The 20,311-nt window shown below is 43.1% G+C and overlaps 1 protein-coding gene across 1 annotated transcript in view; it reads right to left on the reverse strand.

Annotated features, from left to right (window-relative positions):
- kntc1 (kinetochore associated 1) overlaps positions 1-20,311 on the reverse strand; it is a 120,292-nt gene that overhangs the window by 90,781 nt on the left and 9,200 nt on the right. The window contains exons 2-11 of the mRNA XM_055655690.1: positions 15,370-15,513; positions 14,613-14,733; positions 12,662-12,777; positions 12,193-12,265; positions 8,773-8,850; positions 3,216-3,250; positions 3,011-3,121; positions 2,082-2,172; positions 309-361; positions 107-219 (exon numbers count right to left, since the gene is read on the reverse strand). Coding sequence (XP_055511665.1) covers positions 107-219; positions 309-361; positions 2,082-2,172; positions 3,011-3,121; positions 3,216-3,250; positions 8,773-8,850; positions 12,193-12,265; positions 12,662-12,777; positions 14,613-14,733; positions 15,370-15,501 — 923 coding nt within the window. The 5' untranslated portion in view covers positions 15,502-15,513. The remainder of the gene's footprint in view (positions 1-106; positions 220-308; positions 362-2,081; positions 2,173-3,010; positions 3,122-3,215; positions 3,251-8,772; positions 8,851-12,192; positions 12,266-12,661; positions 12,778-14,612; positions 14,734-15,369; positions 15,514-20,311) is intronic.

Here is a 20,311-nt window from a genome sequence, read left to right on the forward strand (position 1 = left end):
ACATACTGGAGAAAAATAAAAATTATTTAGCGTGACAAATTTGATCAACTGAATTGAAAAGTCTAAAATCACTAATATAAGCCAACACATTGTTTTAATATCGTACTTGGTAATGGCAGCAGAATGGCCCTCTGCAGTCACCAAAAAATCTTGTATTTGAACCGAGGGCCAGGACCAGACCATGACAAGGGCATGGGCATCCCACATACTGAGGGAATACTGAAACAAAGAATTAGAATTTAACAGATGTAAAATGTAAATGTAAATCAATAAATATTTAATTTTGTTTAGTAGTCAATTAAACTTACAGTGTCGTCCAGGATAAATATTGTATCCCCAAGAACTTGACAGTTCTTAACACCTATGTTTAGAAAAAAATCAGTTTGAATATTTTGAATGAAAAACTACGAAAGACAATTAAAAACTTGTTTCCTTCCTTGCTCCAACCAAAAAAGCTACACAAAAAGACGAGAACTTTTAATACTGTTCTCATTGTTATTTAGTACATTTTTCACCTTCAATTTGTTTAATTTTAATTCGTGCGAACATTACATTCTTACACTTCCATTTCAACTATGTACTGAATTAGATCATCAGAAGACTCAAAAGAGCAGCAAGTTCTAAGATAATGGGACATTTTAGAAGCACAATGAGCATGCGAAATACTATATTTACACCCATAACCTTTTCCTGCAAATAAATCCCTGCCAGCCATCAATATTTTTGAAATACTAAATGCATTGCAGTGTTTTTCCATCTAGAATTACATGATAAAACAGGACCTTCACTGTTTTAGCAGGCATACAACCAGATATATCTGCCCACGTTTTCCTGCACAAGGGTGTTGGATTGTAAAAGATACACCCGGCAGCAAGCGCAGATAGATACAATAAAAGCAAGTGTACTGAGAGGCTGCTAGGCAGAGGGAACACTCACAATTCACCTCACAGGACTTGGAACTGTACATTAATGCCAAATATGCATGGAATGAGGTCTTGAGACGGGAGAATGTTGAGTGGTGTCAGAAGATCCAGTTAAGAGGTTAGGGGGAGATAATCATGGTGACATTCTGCCACAGCAACATGACCTACACTAGAGAGCAACACTGCAAAATGTTTTCTGATTTTTGCGGAGATGTTTTGGTCAGATACCTTAATTAAAAAGAAAACACACACACACATCCCCAACCTGGCTAACTCACATAGCCAGGCATTCAAGAGGCAACATACGATATTTACTGATGTCCTTAATCTTCACAATTTAAGCAAGTGGCATAAGAATGGGAGAGAAGTATCATGCACTGGATGAGGAGGGGATGTACACGCAGGGAGCATTGTGTTAAAACAGCAACAAAGCATAATGGTCGGCAGAGGACCACAGTGCTGCAGATATTTGGGAAAGTCAGTAGGATCGGTAGGATGTCAGCTATGTGGTCCAATGTTTAATTCTGATAACAATATCCACACTGGGACATTGACATGTCCGTGCTGCGTCAACTTGAAGAGGTCGATTTTTAATCTGAAACGTCCTACCATGCTTTGCTTTTGCAGCATAATGATAGAGGCCCGAGACCATTTCCTCTTCAGAGAAGGGAAAATATGATGAATGATTTCATTAATATGTATAGCAATTGATTATTTGCAATATTAGCACCCACTTCCCAGTGCGTCCGTTTTCAAGATCACTAATTATTTTGCCAAAATAAAGAGGCTCATTAATTTTTAGACACGACTTTGAGAAAGCAGAACAAATCCCAGTGTCATGAAAATCTGTCACTATAAGCCGATAGATCAGCTATTATTATTTAAAGCACAAGGATTCATAAGGAAACATTATTCAAAAAAGAGTCTTTATAAATATGCACCAAGGTCCTCCTGAAGAATTGATAATTATGTTAGATGTGGAGATTGCAACAGACTAGTTTCTCATTAAGGAAAATATCATTAAAGGGACAGTGTTAATAATACTCATTGCACAAAACAAAGTAATAAAACGGTCAGCAAGTTTAGCAAAAAAAAAAATTGGTTCCAATGGTAAATGTTTTCCAAAGTGATGCTTCAACATATTTAAATTTTGTTTACCGTTCATTATGGATGAATCAACAACATGACTGGCCTCCAATTCCTTGACATCATTCATGTTCCATGTTGACAATACACTATCACCTGTACCCTGAAACACATCACATATAAATATAATAATTTCTCTGTTGCAGATATACAACATTTCAGCAGGGAAAATAAAATCATAAAATTTAGATCTGTTTATAAGAAGGCAATGAAACAACAAAGGTTATTTAAACATATTAATGCAGTTGCTTTTTGCACATTACACATATTTAGGTGGAGTTGCCATGCTCCTGAACTTCTTGGTAGAAGTGGTGATAGGTGTAGGAAGTTTAATCTGAGCAAGTAACTGTAGCTGATGTGACAGTGGTGGAGGCCTCAAATGTTTAGCACATGCCAAACAAGCAAGTTGTTAAATCCTAGAAAAATAATTGAAATTACCCAGAAAAGGGCTCCTCTGAAACTAACTGATTTACAACTGCAGAGCGCCCATTCTCTCATGGAGTTATATATTGACACTTCTGGTCTAATGTGCTCAACGTTTTCCAGTGATTATTTTCTAGTTCTGATTTATTATAACAAAAACACATCATACGATACAAGACAATCTACACCCAAAGAAGCCACTTTTTTTAATTGAAAGTTTTCCCAACTGTAACCAAAACAAAATGCTGAGAAACAACTGGAATCGATCGTTGCAGATCTTTCATTAATTACAATAGATAACTGCTAGAACTCTTGCGACACGTCAAATGCTCAATGATTTCACTGTGTGGGTTCAGATTTGAATTCAGAAGTGTTTGAGTAATTTACCCATGCATTGTAGAGTTTAAATCAGAAACTTCCAATTCAGATCACTGTTACATAGAATACTTTATTGAGGATCCTGAAAACAGTTAAAGGTGACAAATAACATGCCAAATCTAAAAGAAGATCCCACTTACCCCAACAAGCAGTTTAATATTACGTTTCAAACCAGTGATCGCTGCATTGGTACAGCCAGCTGTGTGCTTATCTTCAGTCTGCACAAACCTAATCTTCATTTGTTCCTTCAACTAATATGAAGAAAATGCATTTTGAAATTAACTGCAATATATCTTCTATATAGTAGCATTAAAAGATAATCTTTAGAAAATCTAGAGGTCTTACAGTTTTTATGGCATTGAAATCGTTCGTCTCAATTGCTGTAAAAAAAAAAATGCAAAGCATCATAAATAAATAGTACTGAAATTTTAGAATTACAGGTGCACAACCTTTTATGCGAAGTTCCAAATAACGAAAACCTCCGAATAGCGACATTTTTTCAGTCCTTGAAGAAAAGTCCTTGAAAACGTTCACCGAGGGCGGCCCAGAGGTGACAGCGGAACCTCCGGTCGGTCCTCGAAGAAAGGGGAACTAAATCCCCATTCATAAAAGAGAAGGTGAGGGTATATTGCGCGGGAGGGTTAATAATTGACAATCTGCTGCTGCCTGCCCGCTGAGTTAAAACGTTCCCACGGTAGACTCACGATACACAGTGTATCGTGAGTCTTGCATGAGAACTTTTTTAACTCAGCGGGCAGGCAGCAGCAAATTGTCGCTCCCTTAAGTTTCACCCCACCTACACCCCTCTGCTTCCCGGCCATGTGTGTGACCCCTTCCCTCCCCTCTCCAGCTCCCCGCCCATTGCACCGGCGCGGGGGTTTTGCACTGTCTTCACGTCGGAGCTAGTGCCAGTCACCGGAGACGTCAGGACCAACGGGACACCGGCCCCCAGGCCCACTGCAAGCACGGAGATCCCAGAGACCCACAGCCAGCAGCAGCCCAGCCCCGCTCCAACTACAGAGGAACACGCTCCCCGTAGGGACCGAAGCTGATGGTGTGCAAGGTGCGTCTTGGTCTTGGGGTTGCGGATGAGGGGGCGCAGCTCGGGCTGTGACGTCTCCGGCCACCCCCTGTACAGGAGCTGAGACTGGGAACTGTGGGGTTGTTTGCAGTTGCAGAGGGAGGGGGCAAGGGCGGTACAGTTCCCAGTCTCAACTCCAGTCCAGAGGGGTGACCGGAGACGTCAGGACCAACGGGACACCGACTGCAAGCACGGAGATCCCAGAGACTCACAGCCAGCAGCAACTCTAGCCCAGCCCCGCTCCAACTCCAGAGGAACCCGGGTTGCGAATGAGGGGGCGTAGCTCGGGCTGTGGGCGAACTGCCACTTGTCGCTGTAGCGGCGCATCGGGGAGCGGGTTCCTGTTGTTCCTGACGTCTCCGGCCGTCCCCCTGGACAGGAGCTGAGAGACGTCAGGACCACCAGAAGCCGCTCCCCGATGCGCCGCTACAGCGACAAGTGGCAGTTCGCACACAGCCCGAGCTGCGCCCCCTCATCGGGACACCGACCCCCAGGCCCACTGCAAGCACGGAGATCCCAGAGACTCACAGCCAGCAACAACACTAGCCCAGCCCCGCTCCAACTCCAGAGGAACCCGGGTTGCGGATGAGGGGGCGCAGCTCGGGCTGTGGGCGAACTGCCACTTGTCGCCGTAGCGGCCCATCGGGCAGCGGATTCCTCTGGAGTTGGAGGGACAGGGAGACACAGCGGCTTTTGAGAATGGTGGGCAATCACTTCCAAAGTTTTGCCCACACAGTCAGTACACCTCTCCTACACTTGTCTCCCGCACTAAGATTATCTCGCAGAGAATGGTCCCAGCCTAACCCTCCCTTTTCTCTCCGATTCTGCAAGAAAAAACTACATTGAAGACTCAAACTCGCGATCGAGTAACTGCCGGGATCGAGGCGCAAACTCGCGACCTTGCGGATATGAGCCGAGCACTCTACCACTGAGCCAGCCGTTAAAATCTACGCTAAAAATCTTCCATTCCGAAAGCCGAAAAATTCTGAATTACGAAAAGTGTCTAGTCCCAAGGCTTTCGGATAAAAGGTTGTGCACCTGTACTATCTATATACTATTAAAAGACTCGACTTGTTTGTCTGTCTGCGATCTCAAAGAGCTACGTCAAAACGGTACACAATAGCGCGAAAATTGTTGCGGAATATTACTCGGCTTTTTCCCGTCGTCAGTCTAATCAAGTTTCCTTCCGATTTTATGTTATATTTCAAGTTTTTGATATTTCACGGTTTAAAAAGCCAACCTTAACAAGATTTTTACTGCACTTACTCCAGCTCCTGGCAGCAGGCACTTCAACAGGAGGGGAAGGATGATATATATAAAAAACTAAAACTGAGTTGGAGAAGAAAGATGCCATTCAGTAGAAGCATTCAGGAGGAAGCTTGGAATTCAAAGATAGGACTCAGGCACCACACCAACAGTTAAGTAGTTGTAATGTATTTGAGACAGCAACATCTAGAGCAGCGAAATGAGAGTTCTATATGTCTCAAGACATTACAAGAACTGTAGTCATTGGACATGGGCTGTGGAAACCCTCTTATTCTTAAGAATACAAAGAATTCTGGGATGAGGTATTGGAGGGAATCTAGAGACCATGGGCATGTGGAACCTGCAAGTTAATCTCATCCCCCAACTAGACTTCCAAATCAACCCCTCTACAAATTCATCCAAGCACAGATTAAACTACGATGCACTGTCACTGTTATCCCCAGCAACACACTTAAATTAGGCAGGTATTACAGAATCAGAATAGTGCAGGTATCAGAATAACTGTAGGATTAGTGGAAAGTGAGAAGTATTTTTTGCGAGTGGAAAGGATGATGCACAAGTATACAGGAGGTTGCAAACAGGTAGGGGAACTCAGATGTTTATGCACATCTCCAAAACAATCACGCTTCATTTTTATGCTTACCATTATCATTTAGAGTCATGGATTTCATACAGCATGCAAAGAGGCCATTTATCCATGCTAACCAGAGTTCAATGATTCAATTTAATGGTGTTTTTATTGTCACAAGTACCTGGGTACATTGAAATTCCTTTTTGCATACAGTTCAGTAAAAATCTTCCTATAATAGGCACAATCATACTTAAGTGCGAGAGTGTAGGAATAGTAGATTACACTGAAGCAATATACAAGAGTTGCCACATTTCCGTGCCTCTTTTGCATGATTACTAGACCAAGGGGGACCCGTTGGGTATTGTCCCCTCAATGCACGGTTGCAGGGGGGGGTGGGGCTTCGGCGTCACACACACTCACTAACCACCCCCCACACACACTACCCCTTGATATATTAAAATTATTAATTTGCTCCTTTTACCCTATCCCCCGCCCTATCCACTCACGCATAACCCCCCAACTGCGCAGGCGCAGCTAGAGGGCTAGAGGGGGGGGGGGGGGGGTGGAGAGGGAGGGGGGTAGAGATTGAGGGGTGGGGGGGGCGGCGGCATCACAGGGGAGGACTGGTTTTTCAACGCAATACTCACCCACTCACTCATAGGTCCCAATATTCACCACACCCTAGAGAGGGAGGGGGGGCAGAGAGGGAGGGGGGCAGAGAGGGAGGGGGGCAGAGAGGGAAGGGGGGGTAGAGGGAGGGAGAGGGGGGGAGAGGGAGGGAGAGGAGGCAGAGATGGAGGGAGGGGGCAGAGAGGGAGGGGGGGGCAGAGAGGAAGGGGGGGCAGAGAGGAAGGGGGGGCAGAGAGGAAGGGGGGGCAGAGAGGAAGGGGGGGGGCAGAGAGGAAGGGGGGGCAGATAGGGAGGGGGGGCAGATAGGGAGGGGGGGGCAGATAGGGAGGGGAAGGGGCAGAGATGGAGGGGGCAGAGAGGATGGGGGGCAGAGAGGATGGGGGGACAGAGAGGATGGGGGGACAGAGAGGATGGGGGGGGGGCAGAGAGAATGGGGGGGGGCAGAGAGGAGGGGGGGGGTCAGAGAGAGATGGGGGGGGGGCAGAGAGAGGATGGGGGGGCAGAGAGAGGATGGGGGGGGGCAGAGAGGATGGGGGGGGGCAGAGGGGTGGGGAGGCAGAGAGGGTGGGGAGGCAGAGAGAGGATGGGGGGGGCAGAGAGGATGGGGGGGCAGAGAGGGGTGGGGGGGGGGGCAGAGAGGATGGGGGGGCAGAGAGGGTGCGGGAGGCAGAGAGGGTGGGGACGCACACGCACACACACTCGCACTCCTATTTGGCTGCATCTTTTAAACTTTGTAATTGTACCCGCCTCTACCACTTCGTCTGGCAGCTCGTTCCAGACCCCCACTAGCCTCTGTGTGAAAAACGTATTAAATTTTTAACATTTTCCTCTCTCACTTTAAATGCATGTTCTCAAGTTTTAGACTTCCCTACACAGAAAAAAAGACTAACCTTCCACCTAATTTCCCCTCATGATATTCAGAATCAGAATGCCGTTTATTGTCATTTAGACCCTAGGTTCAAACGAAATTACGTTCCTGCAGTCATAACAGCAAAAAAAAAACCAAGACACACAATTAACACAATTCCACACAAACATCCATCGCAGTGAATCTCCAAACACCTCCTCACTGTGATGGAAGCCAAAAGTCTTATCTCTTCTATGTTCTCGGTTCCTTATTCTTCTCCCGCAGTGATGCAGTCAAACTGCTGCATCGAGCTGATCGAGGCTCTTGGAGTTAAGAGCCCACGGCGGGCGATGGTAAGTCCCACGGCCGTTTAAGCCGCGCCGGGCGATGTAAGGCCCCGCTCCGGGTCGATTTAAACCCCTCGATTCGGGCGGGAGAAGTTTGGCGTTGCGGGAGCTCTGAAAAGCGGTCTCCCACCAGGGACCCGTGAGCTCCCGATGTTACTGTCCACAGGGCCTGCAGCCGAAGCCTCCGAACTCCAAAGTCGAGTCGCAGCCACGCGCCGCCACAGCGCTCCGAAGACAGCCAGCTCTGCGATGGTGAATCCGCAGGCTCGGCGACTGGAGCCCCAGGTCGATTCTGGTTGGAGGCCGCCGGCTCCACGATATTAAGCCCCAACGACAACGGGGACTCGACAGGGAAAAAGTCAGGTCCCCGCACAGGGAAGAGATTAAAAAGTTTCCCCCACCCCCCCCCACATATACACAGCTAAAAATAAAATTAAAATAATACCAAAACATACACCTAACAGGACAAAAAAAAAAGAAAAGACAGACGGACTGCAGAGGCCGCTGCCACAAGGCGCCGCCATTTTCTGAAACAGTGTTTGCAAAAATTACGCTTACCCCTCAGCTTTCTTCACTTTAGGGCAAAACAGTCTAAGCATATCCAGTCTCTCTTTATCGCTAAAGTAAAGTGTCATGATGGTGCAGATGGTAAAGTTGCTGTCTCGTAGCGCCAGTGACCTGGGTGCAACCTTGACAGTAGATGCTATGTGGAATTTGCACGTTCTTTCTGTGATTACCTCCCAAAGACATGCGGGTTTATTGGTTAATGAGCCTCTGTAAATCGCCTGCAATATGCTGGGAGTGGATGAAAAGATGGGATAACACAGAACTAATGTGAATGGGTGATAAACAGTAGCATGGCCTCGGTGAGCTGTTTTCATCAATTAATCAAGGGCTTCAGTCACAGCAACATCCTTGTGAAACATTTCTGCACACTCTTTAGCTTAAGCACAAGCTATAGCAAGGCAACAGGACTGCTCACGATATTCCAGGCATAGTCTCATCAACATCATGTATAGCTGTAACATGACATTCCAACTCTTGTATTCAGTGCCCCATTGAATGAAGGCAGGCACACCAAATGCCTTCTTCACCAGCTTGACTAAACTCTATCCGTACTACCTTGTACTTTGCCTTTAATTGCAATGCTAGTATTTTACCTTCCTGAAGTTTGGCAAGCTGAAGACACGAAACCCAAAAGAAACCATTGTTGCTTAGTAGGGCCACGCAGTAGGTGCCTAAAAAAGGAAAGAAAAGGTTTACCAGCAGTGAAACTTCACTCCAATGAGATTCTTATAACAAATGATGCTCAAGGTTCAGCTTATCCCAGGCGTTTACTGTCAGTTACAGTTGTAAACTAAACAAAGTTGAATAAGTCATACAGATGAGCGGAAGATGATTCTAAATTGAACATTATGCACAGAAAGAGTAGCACAATGTGCAATATAGAAAACATGTAAAATAACATATTTAAGCAAGAATGGGAAAGTAAAAAATATTTTTAATGTTTACATTTTAAATTTAAGAAAAATAATGGACTTTTGACCTGCACATAGGCCTTGATTTATTTCTTGATTAATATCTAAAGATATAAAATAGAAAGCTAAACGTGTACATTACTTCAATTTGTCTGCAGGTGGAGTACTGTGTCCAGTTAATAGCACAAACTACACAAAAGGTACAAAGTAGTGATTCATCAGGTATTATGGGACTTGAAGTACTACACAACCAATTCACAAGATAAAGCAGACACTGGAATCCTGAGCAAAAAACAAACTGCTGGAGGGACCCAAGCAAAAACATTGTTCAGTACAAACAAGGAAATGGAGATGCTGGTTTACACAAAAGGACACAAAGTGCAGGAGTAGCAGCACTGAGGGTCAGGCAGCATCTCTGGAGAACATGGATAGATGATGATTCAGTCTAAAGAAACGTCAGCTCTCAGAATATGTTCTCCAGAGATGCTGCCCGACACTAAGTTACCCCAGCACTTTATGTCCAGAAACATTGTTTGTCCATTTCCTTCCACAGACCTGGTCCAACCCAATACACAAACAAAGAATGTATCGGACAATAATGGTAGGATTCAGAAGCAAGAAACTAATGACACTGAATCTGAAATGTGTAGCTTATTATACCAGGATGGTTTGGCTTATAATTATCTTTCATATATTGCAGACTGAACAGAGTTTAATTTAGAAAGTTCTATTCCACTCAGGTAAAGGTCCTGTAGTTTTTTGTAAAATAAGTCAATCTTTTAAAAAATCATTGAATGTACAGTAGATTCAGATTCAAACTTTATTGTCATTGTGCAGTGCACAGTACAGAGACAACGAAATGCAGTTAGCATCTCCCTAGAAGAGCGACATAGAATATGAGCAATAAATAAATATATTTACGTGCATACAGTCATAATAGTGCAATTATTTTTTTCCTGATGGAAGGAGTGTCCGGGAGGGTGCAATCACCGAGGTACAGTGTTGAGTAACGTAACAGCCGCAGGGAAGAAGCTGTTCCTGGACCTGCTGGTCCGGCAACGGAGAGACCTGTAGCGCCTACCGGATGGTAGGAGGGTAAACAGTCTGTGGTTGGGGTGAGAGCAGTCCTTGAAGATGCTGCGCGCCCTTCGCAGGCAACGCTTGCTTTGGACAGACTCAATGGAGGGGAGTGAGGAACCGGTGATGCGTTGGGCAATTTTCACCACCCTCTGCAGTGCTTTCCGGTCAGAGACAGAGCAGTTGCCATACCATACTGTGATACAGTTGGTAAGGATGCTCTCGATGGTGCAGCGGTAGAAGTTCACCAGAATCTGAGGAGACAGATGGACCTTCTTTAGTCTCCTCAGGAAGAAGAGACGCTGGTGAGCCTTCTTGACCAGAGTTGAGGTATTGTGGGTCCAAGAGAGGTCATCGGAGATGTTGACCCCCAGGAACCTGAAGCTGGAAACACGTTCCACCTCAGTCCCGTTAATGTGGATGGGGGTGTGCGTGCCGCCCCTAGACTATGAAGTCTACAATGAGCTCCTTGGTCGTCTTGGAGTTAAGGGCCAGGTTGTTGTCAGCGCACCATGCTGCTAGGAGCTGGACCTCCTCCCTATAGGCCGACTCATCGTTGTTGCTGATGAGGCCAATCACCGTTGTATCATCTGCATACTTGATGATGGTGATAGTACCATGTACAAGTGTGCAGTCGTGGGTGAAGAGGGAGTAGAGGAGGGGGCACAGCACACAGCCCTGTGGAACGCCGGTGTTCAGGGTGAGGGTTGAAGAGGTGTGCTTCTGGGGTCTGTTGGTTAGAAAGTCCAATATCCAGTTGCAGAGGGAGGGGTCGATGCCCAGGTCACCAAGTTTGGTGATCAGTTTAGAGGGTATAATGGTGTTAAATGCTCAGCTATAATCGATGAACACCATTCTCACGTAGGTGTCTCTGTTGTCGAGGTGGGAGAGGGCGGAGTGAAGTGCCGTTGAGATGGCATCCTCCGTACTCCTGTTCTTGCGGTAGGCGATCTGATAGGGATCCAATGTGGGGGGTAGGCAGCCTTTGAGGTGTGCCAGGACCAGCCTCTCGAAGCACTTGGTGATGATGGGAGTAAGTACAACTCGTCGAGGCTTGCCGCAGTGGAGTGTTTTGGCACTGGCACGATGGAGGTGGTTTTAAGGCACGTGGGGACAACTGCTTGGGCAAGTGACAGGTTGAAGATGTCAGTCCAGACATCTGTCAGCTGCGCAGCACAGACCCTGAGGACGCGCCCGGGGATGCCATCAGGGCCAGCAGCCTTACGTGCATTAATCCTCAGTGCCACGTACACGTCGTAGGGAGTGAGTGTGAGGGGCTGGTGATGGTGATAGTACCAGGGGAAGGGAGCACAGCCTTGATGGCCATCTCTAGATTGTCCCTATTAAAGCAGCCATAGAAGTGGTTAAGCTCCTCAAGGAAGGAGGCGTTGCTGGATGTGGGGGTGGTGTTGGTGGATCTATAGTCCGTGATGGCCTGGATGCCTTGCCACATGCGTAGGGGGTTGGAGTTGTTGTTGAAGTGCTCCTCAATCCTTAGCTTATGGCAGTGCTTGGCCTTCTTGAAGCCCCTTTTCAGGTTAGCCCTGGATGAACTGTAGGCTCGGGCATCGCCTGACCTAAAAGCGGTGTCCCGTGCTTTCAGCAGTAGCCTGACCTCGCTGTTCATCCATGGTTTCTGATTCGGGAATATGGTCACCCGTTTGAGGGAGGTGACACTGTTGATGGTGGAGTTTATAAAGTCCAGAACAGAGGATGTATAGGAATCAATGTCCGTGTGGGAGTCAAGGGTGGCCTGGGCTGCAAATGCCTTCCAGTCAGTGTTTCCAAAATACTGCTGAAGTGTGGAGTCCGCCTCCGCTGACAAGACTTTAACTGTCCTCACAGTGGGTTTAACCCACTGTGAGGACACTGTGTAAACACTTGGCTAGACCAGACATTGAGAAAACGGTAATCTCTGATTTTACTGACAATATTTGGTTATTAAAAAAAAGAGAAGTATTCTTGAACCTATTTCTTGTTAAACAAAAACAATTGTTCCACAAAATTGAAAGAATTAAATGGCACCTGATTGAGGGACTTCTTCCTTTAAAGTAAGACTTAAGTAAGTCTTCCCTTTCGAAGAGTTCTTTATCAATGACTGCCGAGAGACAAAAAAATCTGTAAATGGTCTTGCTTATAGCATAATTCAATGCTCGCTTCTAAAATAATTGACTAAACAATTCTACAAGTAACAACAATGAAAATTAATAATTATGTTTGATGCTATAATATAGTAAATGGTTCATACCTTACTACTAAAAGAGTAATCAAACACTTATCATGGGATGAATTTGCACTTCAAGTTAATTTGTCAGAGCAACTATTTGCAAAACTAAATTAATCTGAACTCTCAATAGATCAAGGACGTTGAATCAGAAGGTTAATGAGATGCTTTTTGGAATGTTAACAAAAGACTTCTCAATTATAAAAGTTATGTTAACAAAATGGAATGTTAACAAAATACTCCCAACTATAAAAGTTATTGACAACTTACATTGGTTATTAGCGTTTGTCTGGATTTCACATGCAATAGATGAAAATTTCCATTTCTTTCTCCAATCATCAGAAACTGTCCTTCCTGACAAAGTGCCACTACATCCACTTCAGTATCTACAGTTGACACAGCAGAAAAATCAAATAGAGTATATTAAATTAAGACTACCATAAGGCAGAGAGATGCAAACAGACCCTTCAGCAAATCACTATCTGAAAGTGCCCCAGAATGTAGTTATAATTGGGATGCAGAAATTATATTGTCTAATTACATCAATTTGCAAATGATTTTTAATCGCAATTAAATAATCTAACAAAACACAATCATACAGTTCCACACAAGGGCAGCAACTGAAAGAGAATAACCAGTACCATGGAATTGTAACCCAGCAACTTTCTATAAACATGGAGTAGCGTTATTACAAAATCCTACCATCAGTGGTGCTACAGATCTGCCCACTATGCGTGCGATTCTGGAGGCTGTAGGGGGGGGGGGCTGGATTAAAATGCAGGTTTGTATTGGTTGTCGGAGAGGGATTTGCTCGGACTACAAGCTGGTGAAGAAAATTTGTTCTGTGGTCCCGTTGCCATTTTTTTTTTTTTTAAGTTGCTGGTCGATTGAATCGCTGGATTGAAGTTAAACGTGACTTCTAACGCCTTCAACATCACGGATCGCAAGAGCAGGACAAAACAAAAGGTATGTCATTTATTTAACATCTTATCTTACTTTTTGGTGTGGTTTCATTTTTAATCAGATGATCGGGGCATAAATCATGGTAGCGACCACATTCCGATCTATCACAATCCAGAAACATCCACTCTCAAGATAATCAAATTCATTATTTTCTTGCACAATCATGACATAAGATCATCTAAACCATCTATATTTTGTGTTATTGTCTATCCATGATCAATATTTTCAAACTAAATATCTGACTGAACACTTCCACACTACAGTTTTATTCATAGTTTAGTATGAAAATATTTATCATGGATAGACAATAACACAAAATATAGACAATTTAGATGTTCTTATGACATTATTGTGCAAAAAATAATGATTTTGATCATCCTGAGAGTGGATGTTTCTGGATTTTGAACAAATATCTGTGTAAAACAACCCTTACCTGCTGCAGTGCTAAACCAACAGAGTAAAATTTATGGGAATTAAACATTCAATTCCTTCCATTTGGCATAGAAATTCATGACAAAGTGAGATTTAAAAATACTGTTATATTGTGAGTTCTTGTGTGAATGGGATCAGTTTGTTATTTGGATACCTAAATTAAATCAGCTTTATTCATGGTAGATGCTGAATCCAAATTTTTCATTTTTTGGATTTTGCTGTTGCCATCCACAGAAAATGCTACTCTTTCCAAATAAAAAATTGATTATTTGAACTAAACCAGAGCAATGCCTTTAGAAGGATGGCTTTACAAATCAAATTATGTTTTCAGTATGCAGTACGTGTGTGCATCTTTCAAAACGGAAATTGAAGAATTTGAAATTTAACTGGATCAAAGACAGATTACTTTCTCATATCAAGCGATAAAGACTACATTTAAAAGTAACAGGTAACTACTTCAGTTTTGGCACATTTACAGCAATACAATTCAACAAATTCTTTCTCATCTCAATGATAGTTAAAAAAAAACATGATTATAATCATACAGCATGGAATCAGACGTTTGGGCCCAACTTGCACATGCTGACCAAGATGTCCCATCTACACTAGTCCCACCTGCCGACGTTGGGCCCATATCCCCGTATCGTGAGACCTTTCTTATCCATGTACCTGTCCAAATGTCTTTTATCACAGCATGTTTAGCATTTTTTCTGCTAACTGCTCCAACACTTACATTACTGGAATCTGTTGTGAGGATTTTTTATCTCCAATTCTCTGGAATATTTTGAACTAGAATCAAAATAATGAATTAGCCAACATTACTCACCAAACTGAAGCTGCAGCAGCACAGACTGACAAATCTGGTCCATAATAAGTACTGCCTGGTCCACAACAACCACACAGCCATCAGTGCTACTATAGGCAAGAAGCTCGGGACAGACTGATACCTGAATAATAAATCAATTTTAAATGTTGTATTACAGTTATTAAATTTGGGCATTGAAATCTAAATGGATGATATTGAATGCAGTATTATATTTGATACAGAAATTTAATTTGGTTTCCCAAAATCAGTTCAGGTTGTGAGTCCATATGGGACAGCAAGACTAGAAAATCATTGATATTAATTCACTTTTTAACAACTCAGTTAGAAGTTTAGTGAATTCAGTTCATGTTAAAACTGGACAACCCTCCTACAAATAATGGCTCTGCCCTTAAAATAAATTATTTGCTTGATTTTTGTGTTGCACATTAATTTCCAAGTTGTATTAATATTAAAACACATACCGTTTCACAGTGTGAAATGAAAACTTGTAACAAACTAAAGGACTATTCACCATTCAACCCATGGTTACTTATTTATACAACCTTCAGATGGCTTATAAATGGGCTTCTAACATATACAATTATTGAAGTGGTTTTCTGTTTTGATACACGTAATACAGATAGTTAAAATGGCCGAGATGCCACGTTCAATATTCAACTACAATGATGGTTTACAAGCTGCTTATATCATATTAGAACCACAACTTTACTGTGTGTTTGTGCATTCCTTCCCTGTGTTCCCACAAAAAAACACTTACCGTCACTGAAGAAGATATTTTAACTATAGTATCAACTTGATAAAGGGCTGCTCCACTCTCTTTCCTGGTCTCAAGGTTCAAACGAGCATTGCCGGTGTCATCGTTTGTAAGAAGTTCAACGTCACTCCACATCTTGAACGATTGCTATAATCAAAAATGCACAGGTGCTGACAGCCAATCACTAACTTCTATTTTAAGATACCAATAGTCATAAGATGCTACAAAAGGAGCACCATCACTGGAAAATTGTCAGATAACCAAAAGGTTGTCAGAGGTTAATTTTAAGGAGCTTTTTAAAAAAAAAAAGAACTAGTAGAGGAGTTTATGGAGACAAGTCAGAATGGGTTTCAGCAGGTGAATGTGGACAAAAGAACACCAGGGGCTCAAGAAACAAAGGAGGAGTGCGAATATGTGATTGTTGTGGGGCTGGAGGTTACAGAAATTGCAGGAGAGAATTCAGGAAGAAATCTGCAAACAAGGATGAGAATTGAAATGGTATTCTACCAGAAGACAATGTAAATCAGAAGCTAGACTGGGACACAAGAAGTTAGGATAAAGGAAATAAAATTGGTTTACCGAGTTTATAGGAGGTAGAATATCAGACTGGCTGTCTCTTGAAATAAATCCCAGTCAACCATGACAGAGGCATGCTTGAAAAGCCATGATTTGCAGGAACCCAGGAAAAGAGCAAAGGATTAGGAATGATTTGATAGTTTCTTTCAAGATTATGCTGCTAGATTTTACAAGATAATCTTGCTTTATTGGTTTGACCAACAGATGCTTTTTTATAAAAGAACATAACAATTAGAATAGCAGAGCAAAATAAGGTGTGTGCTGCAATTCAACAAGATCATTGCTAATTTAATTGTTGATTTAATTGTCCACCCCACCATTTGATATACCCTGAAGTTCAAGAGACTTATTTCTCTCGGCCTGATAGAAATAATAACTCAGCATTCTAGGCTCTCACAATTCCACCTCAGAAGAAAGGGGAAGAAGATCTGTGTGAAAAATTCTCAATGTGTGCCAATAAGATGCAGTAAAGAATTATGAAGTTGATTTGGTTCTCATGCAGATATTTTGGTTGCTATTATGGCCGTTGTAATTGAAAACTATTGAGAATCAATACCCTGTAGCTTTCAAAGGAGTGAAGCATTTGCCAGTGGAATACAATGTTCAAAGCAAGGCAAGGATGGACAAAAGGAATTATGCATTATTGGTTCTATCATGTTTGTGTTGTCAGACTATATTTTAAATTAATTAATAAGATAGAAAACATACTCCTTTGCTGAATAACTGTGGTTATCATTTTTGTCTCATAATATAATATTTGATACAACACATAGATTAAAGTATTATTCAAAAATTGAATATTTTTTACAGGAAAAAAAATCAAATTTAGCTGATTAATTACCTTTTCATATTTTCTGCATCTTTACAGCATTTAAAATGCAATTTATAAATGTTACTGGTGCATGGGATTCAGTTAGAAATGAAACTTTTGGAGCATGGAGAAAAATGTGGCTCTCTGTGATGCTTGCAGAAAGATGTTCCATTGAAGTATTTAAAAACTTTAATGATCAACAGCAAAGATCAACCATAGCAGAAACTGTTAGAATGTAAAAAAATATTTCCAAATGTTAATGATGTAGAAAAGTGCTTTGAAGTGTACAATGTTATGGTTGTATCTGTTTTAAGTGACCCAAAATTTATGTTTAGTTTAGAGATACACAGGGCTCTCACTTAACTTTTTCTCCCTGTGCCAGTCGGGCAACCTACGCAGCTTTTTAGGTTGTCAAATGACAGTTTAGGTGGTCATTTAAGACGGCTTGCATGACGCGCGCAATAATGTGCTCGGACGAAGTGCGTAGTTACCAGTCGGAATTATGCTCAATGAAGCATTCACATATTATTTCTGCTTCAAATAAAGTCACAAACTAAACATATTCACCAATCAAGACATGATATATACCACAATGACATGCAGCAAAATTATAATACAGTATCTCAACGCTTTTTACACATTGCAATTAATGCAATTTCTATTATTTTTTTCCACTTCCAAACAAAAATGTGGTTGGATTATTCAGCGTATGATCAACCTGTGTCAATAAATCCTGGACCATGATAACATATATGCTTAACCATGCACATTACAGATTGATGCAAGCATGTTTTCTGTGAAGGACCGAAAATTATCATGACATGGCCATAGCATGGGTCATTATTGCTATTGGTACAGAAACACTCTCGCTTCCCACATAATTTATCCACAACAAAATATACAGGTTGCAAGGAATTTTCTAACGGCATTTTATGATAATAGCTGTTAAAACTGACTACACCTATCTGACAGGTTAAACATTACACTAACTAACAAGAGATGACCAAAGGACATAAATGCAGCAAATGTTCTTTTGGTAATATATTTAAAGGTGTCAAGACGCCACATTACCGGGCATTCAGATTAGATGTATGTGTTGTGGACAGCAATGAAGATACCCAGTTTGTAATCACCAAATTAAAAAAAAATTGTTGATAAATGTTTTTTCCATCATTCCCACTTCAGAATTAACGTTAAAATTTCAACTGAAATATCTACTGACCAAATTTGTGATGTATATGACCGACTGTAGAAGTAAAACCTGGATAAATCCAACGTGTAGTTGTGAATGTTGCTCATCAAAATAACAGGGGGAGAGGGAGAGAGGGAGGGGAAGATGGAGAGGGGAAGAGAGGGAGGGGGAGAGGGAGAGAGGTGGAGGTGGAGGTGGGAGAGGGGGGGAGGGAGAGGGAGAGGAGGAGAGGGGGAGAGGGGGGGAGAGAGGAAGAGAGGGAGAGGGAGGTAAGCACTCCTCGGACAACACCGGCATCATCGCTGCCTTGGCCGTCCCCACCCTGTCCATCGCCAAGTGCCGCCGCCAAAGGGGGAGTCAGTTGGGATCTCCTCGCCACCGCCTTCCCTCCTCCGCCAGTCAACAGGAAGGTGCGGGGTCGAGCGGTGCAGATGATTCAGACGGCGGAAGGACTCCCTCCCTCCTTCCTCCGGCCTCGGCGTGCGAGAGTGTTTGTTTTGAAAGCACCATTGGCGGAGTGGCAGGAAGCAGCCGCTATCAGGCCGGGCGGGGGGCGGGAGGAGGTGGTGGAGCCGCCGCCGCCGCGGCTGTGCGGGGCCCGTCATTCGCTCCAACCCTCCGTCACGCCACACTTAGCATCTTTCCCACGCAGTACAGCCGTCGACGACACAAAATGCCACGTCCCTTTTCGCCAGAGATGCTGCCTGACCCGCTGAGTTACTCCAGTTTTTTGTGTCTATCTTCGGTATAAACCAGTATCTGCAGTGCCAAACCGGGCAAAATGACTCGGCATTTAGATTGCCCGGCGGCACTTTGGGTGGTCAATGGCACCCGGGCAACCGCTAATTTCGAGCCCTGATACAGTGTGGAAACAGGCCCTTTGGCCCACCGAGTCCGTGCTGATCAGCGAACCCTGCATATTAACACTATCCTACACACGAGGGACATTTTTTTTCCTCACATTTACCAAGCCAATTTACCTACATACCTGTACGTCTTATGGACGCAATATGCAATGACACACCAGTGGTGCAGCAGTTAAATTACTAGACTAGTAATTCAGAGTCCCAAAGTAAAAATCTGGAGATATGAATTCAGACAGAGATGCCAAATAGATGTTCCATCTTTGCTTCCTCTCAAGGTCTCCATCTACAAAGACAGTCTCCAGCCAAATTAATTCACTCCAAGTCTTTCAATGGTGCTGGGTCTAACTCATGGAACTCCTAACCTAACAGCACTGTGGGAGCACATTCACGAGGCGACTGTAATGGCCCAAAAAGGCAGCTCTCCAACATCTTCTCAAAAGTAACCGGAGATGGATAATAAATGTTGGTCTTGCCAATGACAAATCCCAATAATGGAGAAAATAAATAAATTAGGCAAGAATCGATTGAGCAGGTTGATATTTGTGACTTAAGAATTGCCATCTTGTTCTTCGTGCATATGGCGTGCACAACATAAAGTTGTAAGACAACTTGTTCTGTTTGATCTTGTTTGTGCACGCCAGGTTGATTGCATTCGTTAAACAGGGTGGACAACGTGAAGGTTGCAATCTCCCACCTCTAGAATTGCCATGAGTACATTGAAGTGAAAAATAAATGTTCAGACCTGCATTGGGCATTCAATTAATTTGTTCCATTCACACAACTTGCTCTCAGAACAGTTAAAATCATTCATGCTGCTTTGGACATCACTTTTACATTGATGTCCATGCTTAAGCAATCTATATTTCATACTCTAGAATCCCATCCCTACACCACCTCTCACTCTCTTGCCAGGGATCTTCCTTCAGACTGAAAAGTCTGAGCCTGAAAACAGTGTCCACCAGGTTCAAGAACATTTTAGTTTAGTTTAGTTTAGTTTAGAGATACCGTGCAGAAACAGGCCCTTCGGTCCACCGGTACCGCGCCGACCAGCAATCCCCGCACATTAACACAATCCTACATACACTAGGGGCTTTTACCAAGCAAATTAACCTACAAACCTGCACGTCTTTGAAGAGTGGGAAGATCTCGGAGACAACCACAGGTCACGGGGAGAATGTACAAATTCCGTACATACAGCACCTCTAGTCGGGATTGAACCTGGGTCTCCAGCGCTGCAAGTTCTGTGAGGCAGCAGCAGTACCGCTGTGCCACCGTGCTACCCATCACTTCTTTCAAATATCCATCAAGCTCTTGAACACTACACAACACTACCCTCAGCAACTTTAGACTGTGTAGACTTTGCACTATGGACTTTGTTTTTTTCACTGTTAGGGGGACCTAGTAGTTTTGATTATTATATATTATCTGTGTTTTACTGCAATTACAGGATAGTTAAACAGCAACAAAAACATTATTATTCTGTTGTTGGTACATATGACA

The sequence above is a fragment of the Leucoraja erinacea genome, chromosome 25 (assembly GCF_028641065.1).
Source record: "Leucoraja erinacea ecotype New England chromosome 25, Leri_hhj_1, whole genome shotgun sequence".
NCBI classification, from domain to species: Eukaryota; Metazoa; Chordata; class Chondrichthyes; order Rajiformes; family Rajidae; genus Leucoraja; species Leucoraja erinaceus.